The sequence below is a fragment of the Panthera pardus genome, unplaced genomic scaffold, assembly GCF_024362965.1.
Source record: "Panthera pardus isolate Hobbes unplaced genomic scaffold, ASM2436296v1 HiC_scaffold_8, whole genome shotgun sequence".
Lineage (NCBI taxonomy): Eukaryota > Metazoa > Chordata > Mammalia > Carnivora > Felidae > Panthera > Panthera pardus.
The window spans coordinates 53,426,957-53,446,175 of NW_026527013.1; the positions used below are offsets into that span (position 1 = coordinate 53,426,957).

The window sequence follows — 19,219 nt, forward strand, 5'->3', positions numbered from 1 at the left end:
AACAAAATCCCAGCCAGCTTAGGTGGAATAAAAGGTACCACTCTGGAGGGAAACTCCCAAATGAACGCTCGACTCAACCACCTCTGGTCTTCCAATACTAAAATGACCCAAGTCTTGACTCTATGGACCTCCTTATCTAGCCCTCCCCCAGGGGTGTGGTGTGCTAGGGATGTGCTATTCAGTCATCCTGATGACCCAGCAACACAAGCTAACAAACACTGCTACTGTGCAGTAACTAGATCCTCAGTTCCTGTTCTACAGTTTGGTATCAATGTCAGCCATGCACAGGCAGTATGAAAGCTGACCATGTGCCCGCTGAGGGCCAGCTACATAAGCCTGATGCTGCAAAACTAAACTTAGGTTACAGCATATTTCCTTTTATGCGAGGCTGCCTGATGCTGGGGTAAAATTCTCACTGCTGGCTGAAGTTCACGCATCTCTCTCAAGGGTCCCCTAGAAACTGTATGGTGGGCCCATATTAACACCACTGTTGTCTAAGGAAAAGATAAGAAAATTCAAGTGTGGACATTTCGTTTAGATGACCAATTCCCACCATTTTTCGACACTGCTGTCAAATAAAACAGAACTATCCTTTTCTTTCTCATGTTTAGGCTCTTGTGAATCTGTCTCTTCATTCCCAAGTCCTCAGCCTTCTATAGCACTGCATATGAAATAAGGGAAACGCGTCATCATTTTTAGTTTACTCTGGATATGCTTGTTCTTGCCGTTTCTCTTATTTGGATACTTAGAATTTCCTATTCACAAGCCCTCAGGTGCCTGTCCTCTCAGAACGAGAGGACACCCAAGAATGAGAAACGTGAATTTGCATCAAAGTCCAAAATGGCAAATTTTCCATAACACCCAGGTCTAACTATATACACTGGTCCAAAATCTCAACTCAGCCTATTAAAGCCTAGATAGAGCCTTCTAACCCATGACACATTCTGTCGTTAGGAAGCACTCTAGTTACCAGCATCAGTAAACATGCTTTCTCATTATTCACACTAGTCACACTCGCTAAGGTGTCCAGTAACACTGAACTCGTGAATATGAACCACTGCTCCTAGGGGAAGTACACAGTTAGGTTCCTTCAAGCCGCTGGTTACATTTCTGTCAATTGATCAATACATATCTTGTTTCATGAGTGTTTCTGTTTAAAGACATCTTATTTGAGATCTATTATCGATTCATAAACATTGAGTTCATGGCCAACAGCACTACAATTCATGCCTGAAGGAAGCTTATCTAATGCACACATTTTCCACACATTTTTCCTGAAGGCACATCATAGCCTTCTGGCTCTTGGGAACCCTGGACAGCACTTCAGCACTATGCTTGGGGGCCATTAGAAGCAGCAAAAACACCAACAGAAAGCCTCCAAATGAGAAACATGGGGCACAAAAGAGACCACAAGTAAGAGTACAGTATGAGAGCTGAAACAAGTCAGAGTCTTGCCTTGTTTGACCTCACCTGAGGATGCACACTTGGGGAGACTCAAATTTTTCACCACTCTGTGCATGTGCATGGATGACAGAGACAGTGCTCCAAGTTCGAATTTGAGGTTACAAATAACTTTTACTGAGTAGATGAACTCGCAAATTCGAGGATGGGCTGTATCTGGTTATTGGACCTGAGGTATGAGACAGAGTATATTCCATAAGATTCTCCTCCTTTGCAAAGGAACTGTCATACTGCATCCCAGGTAGCAAGAATTTTTCTGGTTTCAGCACCTCCTACTTACACTCCGCCTTTCCTACCTTGGCAATTCATACTATCAAAATTTGGCGGTCCAATTTCTTTCTTTCTTTCTTTCAAAGTTTATTTATTTACTTTGAGAGAGAGTGAGAGAGTGCGCAGGGGCAGACAAAGAGGAAAAGAGAGAGAATCCCAAGCAGGCTCCTCACTGACAGTGCTGAGCCCAACACAAGGCTCATGACCTGAGCTGAAACCTAGAGTCCAGATACTCAACCAGCTCAACCAACTGAGCCACCCAGGCACCCCGGCAATCCCAACTGCTAAGCAGTTGTTGTTGGTATCGTCATTTTAACATGGACATATTCTAAATGGCTGTGACTGTTGGCAGCATTCATTCCCTTTTCTTGTCTATTAGGATCTCACATATCAACGTCATTACCTTTAGATGGGATCCCTAAAACAATCACAAATGAGCTTCAGTTAACACAACTTGCACAAACTTAACACACAAAAAAAAAACTTCCTTTCACCAGGTTCTGCAACAGCTTATCTAACTAACATACGCCAAAATCCAGACTTGACATGTTAAGATTGCCACACTGTCATAATTTTAGTCACATTAACTATTTCCCAATGTATGTGACTTTTACCTCCTGAATTTACAACTCTTATTGTTTTATTAAGTCATACTCAAAGGTGCAAAACAACTTTTAAGATGGCTATTTTACTTATTTGTTTTAATGTTTATGTATTTTTGAAGGGGGGGGTGGGGAGGAGAGGCAGAGAAAGAGGGAGACACAGAATCACAAGCAGGCTCTGAGCTATTAGCACACAAGCTGTGAGATCATGACCTGAGCTGAAGTCAGCTGCTTGTGTATCTGGCTGTTTTCATCACCAGTCTTACTCAGAGGCTTTCTTCCACGTGCTTTTGCAGCCACTGTCTTATGTGAGCTGTCATAAATGAACATCTGAGGTCATTATGAGGCAGGAATGCAGGTGTGATTCTGGCCTTTTGCAGAAGAGCAAAAAGAGACATGGAGAGACTAAGTGGCTTAGCTCGGAATCACACAAAAGAACCAACTGCAGAACCCAGATCTGGTGCAGTGCTTGTCCCCACATGGCTGTCCCTGCTCTCAAAGAGCAGTTAATTAAGGTGTACATTTCCATTCATTAAAAATGTTATTTGTGGGGTGCCTGGGTGGCTCAGTGGGTTAAGCTTTCGACTTCCGCTCAGGTCATGATCTTGTGGTTTGTGGGTTCCAGTCCCACATATGGCTCTGTGCTGACACCTCAGAGCCTGGAGCCTGCTTCAGATTCGGTGTCTCCCTCTCTGTCCCTCTCCCGCTTGTGCACACGCACTCTCTCTCTCTCAAAAAATAAACATTAAGAATAATTTTTTAATGTTATTTGTATTTCTTAATGTAATATGTGTGAGTCAAAATCATTTTATTAATTTTTTTCCACGTTTATTTTCAAGAGAAAGAGAGCATGAGTGGGGGAGGGGCAGAGAAAGAGGGAAACACAGAACCCTAAAGCAGGCTCCAGGCTCTGAGCTGTCAGCACAGAGCCTGACACAGGCCGAGCTCCCGAACTGTGAGATCATGACCTGAGCCGAAGTTGGATGCTTAACCGACTGAGCCACCCAGGTGTCCCTTTTACTTATCATTTTAATAAGGCAAACTAGAAGCGGCACAGCAAAACTATCCAGGAAGGAACCTAGAAAAGACACAAAGTAAAATCTTCCTCTGGATTTGTTCTGGCAACCATCAGAGGCTGGCAACAAGGCTGACTCCATAAGCAGTTAAAAGGAATTTCCCATTACAGAACTCATAAAACAGAACATCTGAAAGTAAAAGTTTTGGTTTCACAATGATCAAGTCTGTAAGTGAACTAGTCAGGTAAACTCACAGTTCTAAATCAGCTGGGGGAAGTGGCAACCACTGTGGTTAAGAAGCTCTCTGAAATCCTCAAAGACTTTTGTAAATAACATAATACCAACTACTTTTCAAGGCATATTATTTCCTGTAATTCCTGAACCTCTGTGATGTATTGGATCAGATACTATTACCCTCTTACAGAGGAGAATCAAATACAAAGGTTAAGTAGAGGTAACTTTTTCTGGTCACAAACTTAGGTGACGTAGGTGACACAGACTGGACTTAAAGTCATGTCTCCAGAAACAAGCAAGAGCTGTTTTCACTACAACATTCACAGTTTGGGAATGTAGTCCATGGTTATTTATAACAGAATTATCTTAATTGTACTGTGTTTTGGTCAACATAAAAATTAGTTTGCATTCCCCTTCCAAATGGAAAGCAAAAAGCAAGCTGCCCAGAGTGTGACAAAACCAGTGGCAGGGGAAATCAGCCTGGGATTAATATTCTGCCAAAATTAAATAACAATTTGAGAGGTTTACATCATTTCAACCATGGGGGAGATGATTTTCAGCCAGATGTAAGAGGAAACACACAGAAGAAAACAAACACAAAATCGTGTCTTGAGTATACAACAAACTTCTAAAGTATCTCTAAACCCATTAAAGTTCAGGCATTAAGATTTAGAGACGATAATAAACTTGTTCCAAGATCGCGTCATCAGTACAGCCTTAAGGCACTGACCCTAAAGCTCCTTCAACTACACACGCTACCCTTCACAGTGCTGTGCAGCAAGGAGGAAAAACAATGAACATCTCAAGGTGGTGGGGTAGAGCAAAGAGTTAAAGTGTGGTATGTTAAAATGGCATGCAAAACTAACCTTTGAATACTAATAGGAAAACTATCATTTTAGTTTTGTCTTTGAACGTTCAGAGGAAACAAATAGTGAAGGTAGGCTGGGGTTTAGAAACAGATTTGTAAAATCTGCAAACTGAGAGACAGCACCTTTCAGAGAGAGCAACCAGCTGCTGATAAAAACTAGAAGAGCAGCCTCCACTCCCCGCCCCCGGGCTGCTGGTTCTTATTAACCACCGAGAAGGAAATACAACCAGCAAAAACATACAACACCAATGATCAAAGTGAAACCGATTTTTTTTTAATTATCTAGCTTAAATAGACGAATATATGTCAATAAAATGCATAGACTAAGTAGCGCCAACAAGCACTGTCATCCTAACCTAAGACATTTCAATGTCTCAGTGTCAGGAATCAAAGAAGACTTTAAGAAAAAAAAAAAAAAAAAGGAAAGACCTTTGCTTTTCGGCGAGGCCTGCATTCGGTGCTGGAAGAGTGTGCCGTTTTGTTTTGAGGAGGGGCAGGGAATATAGGAAGAGAAAAGCGAGACCCATCCCAGCGGCCCATCCTCAGCCCCTTCCCGCAGTCGTACACCCAGCCCTCCGGTGCCGCTGGCCAGGACCAAGGGTCTACAGGGCTCCGGGCCCCCTTCCCGGCCCCGTGCCTCGCATTCCCAGGACGCCTTCCTCTCGGGACCCCTCCAGGAGCCGGACCTCCCTTTGAGAACCCTGGAGCTTCGGCTCCCCACCGGGAGCCTCAAGTTGCCCCGCGAGAACCAGCCGCCTCCTCCCTCCCGGAGGACCCCCTCAGGGCAGCTCCAAGTCAGCCCACCCAGGAGTCCCCCCGCAGGCCGGCCCCTCGAGGGCCCGGTTCTCCCGCACTCACCGCCGGGCGGCTCTGGGCTCGCCCGCCTCGGGCCGGCCGGGCCCCGTGGGGGGCGGGGGCGGGCGTGGAGGCGGGACCGCCGAGCGCGCGGGGCGCACTCCGGGGGCGCGCCGACGCACAGGCGCGCTCGCGCCCGCGCTCCCGCACCGACTCCCCCGCTGCACGCCCACACGCACACGCGGGCGGCGCGCGCCAGGCCGACTCCGCGGCGGACGCGAGCGCGGAAGCGCGAGGAATCCCTGGAATGAGGCGCCGCCCGCCCGCCCTCAGGCCCGCTCCGCCGGGCTCCGCCTGGCCCGCCAGAACACGCCCCCCGGACACGCCCCTCCTACCGAGCAGGTGGGCGGCCGAGCCCAGGTGAGCCGGCTGGGAAGCGGGGGCGGGGCCCCGCGCGCCAGGGAGAGGCTTGTTTCCCCTCCCCCCTCCCGCCGCACGCCCCGCGGCCGCTCGCACCTACCCCGCGGGCGCCGACGCGCTCGGGCAGGGGACGCCTGCTGCAGGCCTGGAGCGGCGCTGGGCCCCCGGAGGAGGCGCCAGTTCCCGAGGGCGCGAGGACCCGGCATCTCACGCATATCTCTACCCCCGAAAGGCCCAGCCAGTGGGAACTCACCTTCGGTGTACACGCACCAACGAACCTTCCGTGGCGCCCAGGTGCCTGCTGCTCTGGGCCAGGCACGTTCCCCACACGCACACAGTGGGCCCACGCACCCAGTGCACACAGTACACGTGACACCGACATCCACGGTCTAGCCTTACTCCACACCCACTGGGTCTGCTGCCCCTTCCCCGTCACGCACAGCCAGCAAGTGCCAGAGTATTTGAGCCAGACCCGCAGCACCTACGCGGTGCTCGGTTTCAGACCCTCACGCTTCCCCTTCCTCCAGCGGCAGCCTTTGGAAGGGTGTACGACTTCTCCAGCGCCCGGAGGTCGGCGCTCACACCCGGCTCGCCCGCGAGACCTCAGCGCACGCGGGGGACTCCCGTCCCCGGGACGCGGACCTGGACCGCTGCCTCACTTTCTCGTTACCCACACACCCCAGCCACACTGCCCAGACAGGCCGGCGGCCACACGTACCTGCAGGTACAGGTCGCACTTGCTTGGGGAAGTGTATACTCAGGTGCCACTGCGATCAGAACGGCCGCTGCAGTCCGGGGCACTCTGACGCGGCTCGGTTTCCTCCCATTACAGCATTTTACACTCCTCCACTCACTCTCCACTTCACACACACACACACGCACACACACTCACGCCCCAGGCGCTCGGCAGCGTCTTTCCTCCCCCTCCCTCGCCCGGAGGAGGAAGTCCTAGTAAATGAAAACAGTGTGGAAGGGAGGGAGCAGAGGAGGAAGGGAGGGAGGTCGGGGTGGAAAGAGCCCCCTCCAGCCGCTCACACAGCAGTGTTTGCTGTGTTTGGCAAACTCCTGGAGTCCACAACCCAGGCTGTTCTGAAATGCGCCCGGGGAGGGGCAGAGGGGAGGAGGTGAAACATTTCTAATTGGTGCAGGTTCTTATTACAGCAGCAGCGTAGACATGTGACCACGAAAAGAAAAGCCCTGTCTTTAATTTTTTCCTGTCATTCTCTAGAGATTTGGTGGTGGGGGGTAGGAGGGGTGGAGGCCTAATACTCCGGTCCCCGGCAGCCCTTGCCCCATTGTTTTCTCATACTGCCACAATTAAGAAAACATTTGCTTAACATATCCAGCCGCTAACTTCATAAAATAAATAGCCAGAGACTGGACTTCCTCTGGTTTGCTTTAAATGGCTTCATGTTGCTCGCCTCCTGGCTGTTTTCAAACCTTAGTCGTTATTTGGAGCTCCTACTATAGGGCTTTCTCTGGGAGAAGGCTCTGCTGAGAGGCAAAGATAACAGTAAAAACAAATACCAGCTGACATTAATGATGGGGGAGACGGGCTGCTCTGCAGTTTTCACACTGTTTTCCCATCTATTACCTCACAGCATATTTCCTCATTTGATCTGAGTCCCTGTTGGAAAGCAGGACAGGTATTAATGGTTCTGCTACTGCCAGATTAAATGTTTTACCTGAAGCAGATAAAGGTGTACCAGAGCCTGGGGCTTATGGCCCCTTGTGAAATACACTCTCCTCCAGGCCACACAGGACCACTGCAAATGGACAGCCCAAGTGACAAGGCAGTCTCAGAAGCATGGCTGCCCCAGGTTTCCCAGTTCCCAGATTAAAATTCACAGATTTAAGCTGGGAAGGCTCCCAGTCTTCCCAAGGATACTTTTACTTCGACTCCATGTTAGTACATCAGTAGTCTCAGAGTAGGGGGGAAAAAACCTGAAAAGATCATAAAGAGGAGGTTTTCACCCTGCCAAGTTAGGGCAGGGCATGAGAAAAGAGTGAGGGCTCCTTGGGCAGATTTCAGGAAGCGTGGCAAGACAGAAAGAGGGCTTTGGATTTGGAAAGACCTGGATTTGAATCCAAACTGTACCTCTGTTAGTTGCAGGACTTTGGGCATGTGATCAAGTGCAATTTTCTCATCTGTAAAACAGAGATAATAATGCTTACCTTGGACATCCAAGGACTAGGGACCAAGGACTAGGCCAAATATTTGATGAATATTCACATCTCCCTCCTTCTCTCTTCCTACCTTAAATCCAGTCCTGCTGTGGCACCCTATAAACAGACACCCACCTTCACATCCAGGGATAGAAAAATGATTTGCCCAGAGAATGAATGCAAATGAATGATGATAGCAATAATAATGCAACTGCACATTTATAAAATGGCTGTGGGGTTTACAAAGTGTTCCCACATATCATTATCTCATTTGATTTTTATGACAATCCTGCCATTTGTATGCTGCTAAATGATTTCCATTTGGGGTCAGTGTGGAGGTCCTAAAGCTGCCTCTTTAATTTCCATCACTGCTCAGAGCAAACCTTACTCTGCAGATAAATCATGGGGACAGAGGGCCTTTTCTCATGGATGTGACCAGTCTTCGACCTTTCCACGAATTAATCTCACTGCTTCCCTTACATCAGCATTAGTGTGACTTCCCTCTGGCAACATCTAAGCATGGTTGTTTTAGTCTGGCTGTTTTAGTTGTACAGAAGAAGGACACACTCAATATCCTAAGAAAAAGGGGGTGTGCCGTCAAGATATAGGTGGACTGGACCTGGAACATGTCAGGTACATACAATATTCACATAATGGGATATTAACACCCTAAACAAATGACTTTCACCGACCTGTAACAATAGGGATAAATCTGGACAATATTATGTGAAAAAAAGTAAGTTCCAAAAGATCGTATGCAGCATAATATCCTATTTGTAATGTTATAAATAAAATGAAAAATAATTGTAGGAATATATACACCTGCGATAAAACTAATACAAAGGAAGTAAGAGGATGATGATCCAAGGATTCAGAATGGTAATTACCTAGGGAAGAGACTGGATGGTAGGGGTGGGAGCGAACCATTGCCTCAATGGAGGTTATTGTCAGGTTCCTTACCTTTGGGCTGTGGGTACACAGGTTCACTAGGAAAAATAACTACTTAAATGATGATTGCACAACAATGTGAATGCCACTGCACCAGACATTTAAAAATGGTTAAAATAGTAAAATTTGTTATCTGTATTGTACCATAATAAAAAAAAAGGAGCTATAAGAAAAACAAATTGAGCAAATTTCTAAAAACAAAAACAAAACAAAAATTGCTGAGCTGCTACCTGAAAAAGAAAGATAGGTTGTACATTGACCACTAAATGAGAATGTGTTTCAAATCAAGGATTTTATAAACACTACAGAAATCTATTTTTTTTTTTTCTTTTTTTTTCAACGTTTTTTTTTTTTTTTTTTTTTTTTTATTTTTGGGACAGAGAGAGACAGAGCATGAACGGGGGAGGGGCAGAGAGAGAGGGAGACACAGAATCGGAAACAGGCTCCAGGCTCTGAGCCATCAGCCCAGAGCCTGACGCGGGGCTCGAACTCACGGACCGTGAGATCGTGACCTGGCTGAAGTCGGACGCTTAACCGACTGCGCCACCCAGGCGCCCCAGAAATCTATTTTTTTTAAGTAAGCTCTGTGCCCAACATGGGGCTTGAACTCACAACCCCGAGATCAAGAGTCTCATGCTCTACCGACTGAGCCAGCCAGATGTCCCCTAGAAATTTATTTTTTAAAAAAAGAGAATGAAAATAATCAAAGGTGTGGGTGAGTGGAGATCGAGGAGAAACAAAATCGGCCCTGAGTTGATCTTGGTTGGAGCCAAGTGATGGGTACAGGGGAGAGTGTTGTTATACTATTCTGTCTACTCTTGTATGTGTTTGAAATTATTATATTAAAACAGTAAAGAATTAAAAGGAAAAGAAAGTGCCAAGAACCAGAAGAACCTCTATGGACCATTATCCTGCTTCTTCAACAAGCCACAGTGTCATTGGTCAGTCTTCCTCTGTTTCTCTGTGCTGCCTCCTGTGTTTAATTCCTTCTCACCCCTCCACCAAGGAACTTCCTTATCACTTCGACTCCGTATAGGTCCTTTTGGCTTTTGCTTCCCTGGTAGTGGAATTCCTTTGTATCTTCAGAGTTCAAATTGTTCAGAGACGATCTGATTCTTCTTTCTACTAATCCATAGAAACAGCATCAATCTGGGGTGCCTGGGTGGCTCAGTTGGTTAAGTGTCCAACTCTTGGTTTCAGCTCAGGTCATGATCTTACAGTTCATGAGTTTGAGCCCCCCATCCAGCTCCGTGCTGACAGTGCAGAGCCTGCTTGGGATCTCTCTTTTCGTCTCTCTCTGCCTCTACCCTGCTCTCTCTCTCTCTCTCTCTCTGTCTCTAAATAAATAAATAAACTTAAAAAAAAATGGCATCAATCTAATCTATGTTGAAGTGCGTTGTCCATGAGGGTCCATGAAAGTCCGTGAAGTCAGGCATGGTCCAGCAGGAGAAAGGATAGGGCAGGGAGAGTGGGAACTACAGGGTATATAACAGAGCTGCTAGCAGGTGGAGGGGAGGCAGCACCAAGTCTCTTACCAATGCAACTTTGAAAGACCCTCAGGAGTTCATTTAAATGAGAGTAAGGTCTTTGTTTTCCATGTGTTCCTTATGACTTGTGAAGGCTCTCCAATTACTCAGTATTATAAAAACATGGGGTTTTTTCACACCAAATTACCAATAAGTAATTTATTTTCCAATTTGTCCTCCCATGTCATACTTCCAAGGGGGAATTGGGGAAACAACAATGGCTGCTAATCTGAAATGCTCATAGTGCAGAAAGACTCATTCTTCTTCTTCTCGATGCATTAACCTAACGAGGAAGAATGTCTTTTACTACCCCATGGCCCATTGCTTATAATGTGCTCACATGAATTTCTCCTGTTCTTTTCTTCTCTTCGGTCCAAATTGTTCCACGAAGAGCACCGAGGAGACAGAAGACCTGCGTTCTTGTTCAGAAGGTGTGTGTTCTCTAGGTGACAGTGTGAGCCCGTGAAAGTCATTTTATACATATGGGTCTAAGTCTCCACATCTATGAAGAGCTTAGATCAGATCAGGTTTGGCAAACAGGTGTTATCTTGAGCACCAGCTCTGTCTGGAGTCCTCTCTTGAGAAGGACTCTGAAGCCACAATTGAGGTTTAATGAAAGAAGAGTGTCAAGATTGATTAGTGATGTCTGCTGTGGACAGGGAATGGGAACTGGTGTATGGAATGTTTGCCATTTCTGATCTACAAGAGCTCTAAAAATCCCTTCTAGCCATAACTTCCCTTTACTCATAGAGTGGGAACAGGTAAATTTCTACTTTTCCAGAGGCCAAAGTAACCAGTGGAAAACTCAAATGATCTTATTTCAGTGCAAGAATACAGAATAAGAAATTATCTAAAGTAATAATGATACCTGGGGCCACCTGGGTGGGTCAGTCATTTGAGTGTCCGACTTCAGCTCAAGTCATGATCTCACGGTTCGTGAGTTCAAGCCCCACATCGGGCTCTGGCTGACAGCTCAGATTGTTCAGATTCTGTTTCTCCCTCTCTCTCTCTCTCTCTGCCCCTTCCCTGCTCGCACTCTCTCTCTCTCTCTCTCAAAAATAAATAAACATTAAAATAAACAAATAAATAAATAAAGTTAATAATGATACCTAACATTTAATGAGCACTGGCTATGATCTGGACACTGTTCTAATTGCTTTTAGGACAATTATCTGCCCACAACAGCCTTTTGAGGTAAGGGCTGTAAATATCCCCATATTTAAGCAAATGAAGAAACTGAAGCATAGAGATGTTAAATAACTTGGTCCAAGTCCTTAAAGATAATAACAGTGCAACTAGAATGGAACCTGGCAACCTAATTATGGAGTCCACGTGGTTGGCTTGTCACTCCACATCAGACATCCCCTGGAAGCCTGCTGGTAATGCAGACTCTTAGACCCCAACCAGACCTACTGAATTAGAATCTGCATTTCAACAAACTCCTCAGATGATTCATATTCACATCACCCTTTGAGAAGCATGGTCTACACCATATTGTCTCCCAGGAAGAGATTAGCTACCATGATTAAATGTTTACAATATGCATGTTCTGTGCTAAGCGTTATGCCTATATAATTGCATTTAATTCACGTAAAAATCCTAGAAGGGAAATCCCACAAGATCAATAGATTGATCAAGGTCAATATTCTGGTTGTGATATTATATTGTAGTTTTGCAAGATGTTACCACTTGGGGAAAGGATACATACGATCTCTCTGTATTACCTCTTACAATTACATGCAAATCTATAATTATCTCAAAATAAAAAGTGTAATTAAACAATCCTATGATGTAGGTTTTACTTTTCCTACTTTGATTGTTGAGAAAACAAAAGGTTTAAAAAGGCTAAGCAACCCAACTTTGCAAATAAGCATTGAGGTCCTACTATGCAGGCACTGGGGACACAGCAGTGAACAAACATTGCTCACTGAGCTGTCACTCTAGTGAAGGCAGTAAGAATTCAAACCAAGATCTGGCTTGCTAAGTCCTCTACTGCTCAGATTTTGGGGCTATGGTCACAGGATCAGAATGTGGTAAATAACAGAGCTACGAATGGTTAACACATTTGCAGAATTTCTAGGCAGATATACATATGAAAGCATCTAACAGGGCCAGGCGCAAAATAAGCACTCAGTGAATTCCCTTTCTTTCTTTTCTTGCAACCACCTGCGAGCCCAGAAGTGACCCTCACCACCACCATGACCCAACATGAATTTTACCCTTCACCCAACTGGATGGAGTCCAGTGATGGGACCATTTTGAGTGTAGTAACCCGAGCCTCAAACTGCTTGTGGAATTCAGTGAGGGCAATGTTCCAAGGTTCAGGGAGGTACCATTTGAAACCTGTCAAGGAGTCAGTGGTGAGCATTTTTCTGAATGTCAGCTCTTTTCACAGCATGGTTCTGAATGAGTACCCTGAAGCAACACAAGATTTGTGCCAGAACAACTGCTCAGACTTCGGATCTCTGAATGATATCTGTCTAACTGATCCAAAGATTGGAATTATCCTCACACAAGGAATTTTCCTTCAAATACTGTAGAAACAATTCATCTTGGCAATAGATGCTTGCCATCTTTCTTAGAGACAAACCAGTGGGCTGGGGCAGGAGAAAATAAAAGCCATTTTCCTGAGAAAAGAATGTTGTAGATGCTGGATTCAAGGTTGTCGAGAGTCTGACCACTGGTAACTAGCTAACTCTCAGAGAGAGTCTGAGAGTTGGGGAACTTACCAGAAATAAGCATGTGTTGGGGCTCCTGGGTGGTTCATTCCGTTAAGCGTCTGACTGTTGATTTCGGCTGAGGGAATGATCTTGCGGTCCGTGAGTTCACGCCCCGCGTCAGGCTATGCACTGGTGGTGCAAAGCCTGCTTGGGATTCTCTCTCTCCCTCTGCCTCTCTCTTTGCCTCTCCCCCACTCTCGAACTTGTGTGCTCTCTCTCTCTCTCAAAATAAATAAATAAACTTAAAAAAAAAAAGAAATGAGCGTGTGGTTTTCCTCTGAGTGTAGAATCACTCAGAGGACACCACCACCTAGGAGGGAAGTTCTTCCAACCAAGATTGACTTGTCTCTCTTGCCTCCAATTCTTCCTTTGCATTCAACTCTTACAAGCATGTGCTATATATAGGCAGGGAGAAAGTAAACAAGGAAGGAAGGAGATAACATTCCTGGATGACAACTACATGCCAGCCACGTTGCTGAGCATTCCCATTTAGTGCAATTTGATCCTGTGAGGAAGATGTTAGTGACCCCATTCTACAGATGAAACAATGGGGCCTCAGAGAGGACACAACATTTGCCTCAGTAGTGCAGAGCCAGGATTCGAACCAGCTGTCCTGATTCTGATTCAACAACCTTTCAATGATACCACTAAGTTCTCCCAGAAAAGACCCTTTCAAGATTCTCTAGGTAAACTATTATATCTACTCTTGTAAACCAACACTCCACCTCTGAAGGGAAATATCTCCTCTTGGTGTGCCATCCCCTATGGGCTACAATATGGAACTGAAATTTACTGAGGTTCTAGCATCATTTTTGACATTGTTTGTCAAAGGATGGAAAAACACTTGGTACATGATAATTGCTGAGATACCAGCGTCAGCCAAACCAGAGTTCAAACCTCAGTCCCACCATCTTCCTCTCCTCTCCTATACATTCCTACTTAGAAAGGTGTTGATAAGACAAGCACTGACAGGGGCGCCTGGGTGGTTCAGTCGGTTAAGCATCGGACTCTTGGTTTCAACTCAGGTCACAATCTCATGGTTTTGTGAGTTTGAGTCCCGCATCGGGCTCTGCACTGACAGTGTGGAACCTGCTTGGGATTCTCTCTCTTCCTCTCTCTCTGCCCTTCCCCAACTTGCACTGTCTCTGCCTCTCTCAAAATAAATTTTAAAAATTAAAAAAAAAAAAAAGACAAGTACTGATAGGCAAATACTGTGTGATCTCAGTTATATGTGGACTAGGAAGGAAGGAAGGAAGGAAAACAATAAAAAAAAGAAAGAAAGAAACAGAAACCAAACTCGTAGAAAAAGAGAACAGATTTGTGATAGCCAGAGACAGAATTGGGGAATGATCAGAGTAAGGGGGCCAAAAGATGCAAACTTCCAGTCATAAGATAAGCACTAGGGATGCACGACTTGATGACCATTGCTAGCACGGTCGTATGGTATATACTTAAAAGTTGTGAAGACAGTAGTAAATCCTAAGAGTTCTCATCACAAGAAAAACAGGGAAAAAAACATTTTTTTCTCTTTCTTTTTTTTTTTGTATCTATATGAGATGATGGCTGTCAACTAAATATTGTGGTAATTATTTCACAATATGTGTGTGTAAGTCAAGTCATTATGGGAGACAGTGCTGTGTGTCAATTATACCACCATAAAACTGGAGAAAAAAAGAAGCCCTAACTGGAAAAAAAAAAAAAAAAACAAAACAGATCCAGGGTTATTTGTTTTAAAGCATTATTAAGTACTTTTAAAAATAGTAAAATTACTTAGTGGCTGTTTTTCCACTTCCTCATTCATCTGTTTGACCCTAGAGTTGATTACGTAAGACAGCTTTAAAATCCAAGTCAAGCCTCCTTGAGCTGATGAGTTTCTATGAGCTTGTGTATATATAAATATATACATAAGAATATAAATATTCTTAGGTGGGCATATACACATATGTATTTATTTATATGTTGTATATATTTATATGTATAATTTATATATTATCTATTTTAATGTATATATTTCTTTAAGCTTTTATTTTTTAAGTAATTTTGACAGTCAACATGGGGCTCAAACTCACAACCCCGAGATCAAGAGTTGTACGGTCTACTGACTGATTCAGCCAGGCACCCTGCTTATATATATGTATATTTTGTAATGTACTTGTATACTTTAGAACAGTCACAGATACAATGAAAGTGGCTCCAGTTCAAAGTCTAATGTGCTTCTACTGCATGTAGTGCTGAAATCCCCAGGAAGCAGACTGTGTTTGTATTTAGGACACCACAATGTACAAAACTATTTTTGAAAGAATTTGATATATATAAATAAATAGTCATCTTGGGCAAACTATGTCTTCATTATATTATGTTTACAGTTTAATATTCTTCTGAATTACATATATGAAGAGGCACCATAATCTTTCCAGTGCTGATTGGCAGTGGGGGAAATGGGTTTGGGTCCAAAATAGATGCGATTTCTGCACAGAAGGAAAAAAGGACAAGGGTGTTTTTTCCCCTTCCCGAGTGGGAGCTTTCCAAAGAACAGGAAGCTGTTCACTCCCTCCATTCCTTCTGTGTAAGCACCTTTGGTTTGCCACTTACCATTCTAGGTATTAAAACTGTGGCTATCATTGAAACAGACAAGGTCCTGCCCTGAAGGAGCTTATGTTCTAATGGGGAGGTGTTGGGGAGAAGGCAGAAAGAGAGACAACTAGCCAGGAAGCATAATTTAAGTCACATAAGTTAACTTAAAAGTAGACAGGCTATAGCAAGGAGTTCAGAATGTATTCTAATGCAAAAGGAAGCCATTTGAGGGGGCTTAGGGAAAGGGGTAATACAAGTTTGAGTTCTAAAAAGACCTCTCTGATGGTTATGTGGAGAATAGTCCTTTTGGGTTGTATAACAAAAATACCATAGATGAGGGAGCTTAAACAACAAACTTTTATTTCTCACAGTTCTGGAGGCTGGGAAGTCCAAGATCAAGGTGTCCAATATATTCAGTGTCTGGTGAATACCAGCTTCCTGGTTCCTAGGTGGGCAGTTTTTTTGCTGTGTCTTCACATGGTAGAAGGGGCAAGGGGGTTCTCCGAGGTCTTGTATAAGCGCACTAAACCCATTCATGAGGACTCTGCTGTCATGACTTCATCACCTTCCTAGAAGCCCCACCTCCTAACACGATCACATGGGGATGAGGTTTCAGCATGTGAATCTGCAGGGGGACAAACACACAGTCTCTAGCTGGCAGGGAGATAGAAACAAGGAGATGAGTTAGGAGACTTTCACAATCTTTCAGATGAAAGGGGATGGTGTTTCAAAACGAAACGAGATTGAGGAAGGCAGGTGAACAAATTTGAGATATATTTTGTTGATGTATCAGTTAAGGCAATGTCAGCTATTATAACGTTTGACCCCAAAAGCTGAGTGGTTTTTTACACAAAGTCCAAACGGTGTTCTAGAAAAACAAGTGGCTGTTCTGCAAGTTGTGACTCAGGGATCCAGGATCTCTCAGTCTTATGACTCTGTAGCCCTAGGACCTCAGAATCCTTTGCAGGGTCTTCTTAGTCCAGCAGATGGAGAAAGAGAGCACAGAGAGGGCACACATGCTTCTTCAGGGGCCTACGTACAGATCACTCCCACATAATCCTAATGGTGAGAACCAGTCACATGGCCTCACCCCAATGATGGGGAGCCAAGAAATGTGGTCCCCGTGTGGGCAGCCGCTTCCGGTCAACAGTTCCACACTACTGGAAAGGAACATAGATCCTTGGTGTTCAAGTGGCCATTTCTGTCATGGTAGAGTTGGCAATTTTTCTGGTGGGTTACACACAGGGGTTGAAAGAAAGTGAGGCCCCCAGGATGACTCATTGGCTTTTGGCCTGAGCAAAGGTGGAAGGTGGTTATTAACTGACAAGGGAAGTTGGGGGAGGAGCAGATTTATACTAGGGGCAGGAGATCTCAAGAGACCCATTTTGGACATATGTAGTATGAGTTGCCTTGAAACATCCAAAAGGAAATGTTGAAAAAGGCAGCTGGGTATGTGAGTCTGGGCTGCAAAGGAAGGGTCAAGACTAAAGATTTAAGTGTTGCATTTCCCCTTTACCCAGTGGCTTCTGATCCTAACACCTCCTCATACAGGTGTGGGCCCCTCGTTACACTTGACACTCAAAGCATTAACTGCAATAGCACAACTTCACCCTTCTTTAGAGATCATTGTAATTTTATTACCCATGAAATGATGGCTGTTACTATTACGTGCATTCACTCATTCAACGCGTAGTTTATTGAGTGTCTAGTGTGTGCTGGACACTGGTGGTTCGCAAATAGTCCGTGCCTCATGAAGATGCCATTCTAGTAGGAGAAGATCATAAACAGAGAAGTACACCTGCCCTAGAGAATGATAGGTGGGGTAAATGAGAAAGTACCAGGGAAGTCAGGCCCTGGAGTTACTAGAAGCAGAGAGACTTCTATACAAAGGAGCACTTGAGCAGAAACCTGAGGGAAGGTGAGGGAGCAAACTATGTGTCTGTGTGGGGGAAGATGGTGCCAGGTGAGGGCAGAGCAAATGCAAAGGCCCAGAGGCAGAAGAGTTAAGTACCTGGCATGTTCCAAAACCAGCCATGAGGCTGGTGTGGCTGGAGTAGGTGGGAACAGAGAAGAGCGGTAGAGGATGAGGTCAGAGAGGTGGGGGGTTGGCCGGCCATGTAACTGGTTTCTTCCCTACACCTTCATGTAACTGGAGAAGGAGGGAGAAAAACAAACCTATTTCCTAGTGCAGAAATCTTTGCAAGGAAAGCAACATGCAAGCAATAACTTCCTGTGCAACCCCCAAAATGAAACACTTTCAAAGTGGAGTATTTGCAACCAAAATAAGAAAGGGTTACAGTTTCACAACATGGAGCATAGAATGCTCAGTGTTTCCAGTTTATAGCAGGTTTACTTCACAGTTAATTGCAGCCACATGTGAAGTGTGCCCACCGGGGACGCATTTTTAGCAAGCGCCATCAGAGAGACCTGAGCAAACACGTCCCATCCCTGGTGCTCAGAGCACGACCAGTTGTGTGATTAGCTCAGGAGGATGGGAACCTCAAAATCCTGCAATGATAAATACTTTGTTTTCTGAATACTCCAGAAACTGAGCCAGAAGCCTTTTATCAGCGGGTTTTTATAACGTTAGAAGAAGCTGGTATAAGTGAAAAAAAAACCCACCTTTTTTCGTGGGGAAGTTTCTCAGGCTTGTTAAGTTACCTTGCGTGGCTCCCTTTTAATCTGCCCACTGTGGTGAGAACCACGAAACAGAAATACCCACGGTGGAGTCTGGGCCTTTCGGAACTGCTTTTAATCATGGAGGGACTCGCTGGACAGTGCTCAGCAGTGACCACAAACGTGTGGGCAGGGCTCTACAGTTGATGTTCATGAGGTCGTCTTAGTTAATGCTGACATCCCTGGAATTGGTCCCATTTTCTCTTTTTTATAGGAAAATGTGGGTTGTGGCTATCGACTAGGTTTTGGCTCCCCAGCATCTAGAGGTCCCTCCTATTTGGGGGAAATCTACGTTGGCTGGGACTACGGAAGTCAAAGGGTGCCCCGTGGCCCCTCCCTGGCAGCCAGGAGGTGAGCAGATGCCAGGGCGGGGTCTAGGCTCAGCCAACTGGATGTTCCTGGGGAACATGGGGGATCTTGGTGGGTGGCAATGTCACGAGTCCTGGAATGGTAGTGCCCAGGCAAAGTGGTGAATCCACTGCTGGGAGAGTCAGAGGTGCTTTTGGCCCCACTGTCTCAAGGAAGACCTGCCCACCCTCTTTGGCTTTTACTACGTTCTGAGTCTGTCCCACCTGGTTTTCAGCCACCCGATACCCCACTTGGTAAACTCCGTTTCTGCTTATATTACCAGAGACCATTTCTGTTCACTGTAAGCTAGAGCCCTGGCTTAATATTAAATAATTTGCAGACCCCAATAAAGAACAAAAATTCTGGACACCCAGAGTTGATGTGCATTATTTTTGCTCTCATGTCACTCAAATATGTACACCATAAAACCAAGCATAAACTCCTTAGAGGCTTGGAGCTAGTTCTTAAGCAACTAGAGAACACAAACACATTAGCAAGGTAAATACAAGCAATGCCGCAAAATCACCAATGCTGAAATTAACAGCATTGACCTAATATGACAGATGGTGCTGTTTTATGAAACTAAATGGCTGTT

At 45.1% G+C, this 19,219-nt stretch overlaps 2 protein-coding genes across 3 annotated transcripts in view; one reads left to right on the forward strand and one right to left on the reverse strand.

Moving 5' to 3' along the window:
* VGLL4 (vestigial like family member 4) overlaps positions 1-6,689 on the reverse strand; it is a 164,368-nt gene extending 157,679 nt beyond the window's left edge. The window contains exon 1 of one of the 2 annotated variants that reach the window (XM_019428139.2): positions 6,385-6,689. The gene's annotated coding sequence lies outside the window, so the exon portion shown is untranslated. Of the gene's footprint in view, positions 1-5,309; positions 5,420-6,384 lie in introns of those variants that run through there. The other variant, XM_019428138.2, reaches the window with a different exon arrangement.
* On the forward strand, positions 294-18,631 carry LOC128775462 (basic salivary proline-rich protein 1-like). The gene is made up of 5 exons (XM_053896720.1): positions 294-403; positions 1,281-1,413; positions 5,235-5,981; positions 6,109-6,390; positions 18,491-18,631. Exons 1-5 carry the CDS (start codon positions 294-296, stop codon positions 18,629-18,631), a joined length of 1,413 nt encoding a protein of 470 aa, XP_053752695.1.
* The last annotated feature ends 588 nt before the right edge of the window (positions 18,632-19,219 follow it).

Bases quoted from the DNA above. Each gene is read 5' to 3' on its own strand.
- LOC128775462 (XM_053896720.1), top strand. From the start codon at position 294: ATGAAAGCTGACCATGTGCCCGCTGAGGGCCAGCTACATAAGCCTGAT. The intron at 1,414-5,234 runs GTAAGAGTACAG...GGACCCCCTCAG, and splicing joins GGGCACAAAAGAGACCACAA to GGCAGCTCCAAGTCAGCCCA. The intron at 6,391-18,490 runs GTACAGGTCGCA...TCTTTTTTATAG, and splicing joins GCGGCCACACGTACCTGCAG to GAAAATGTGGGTTGTGGCTA.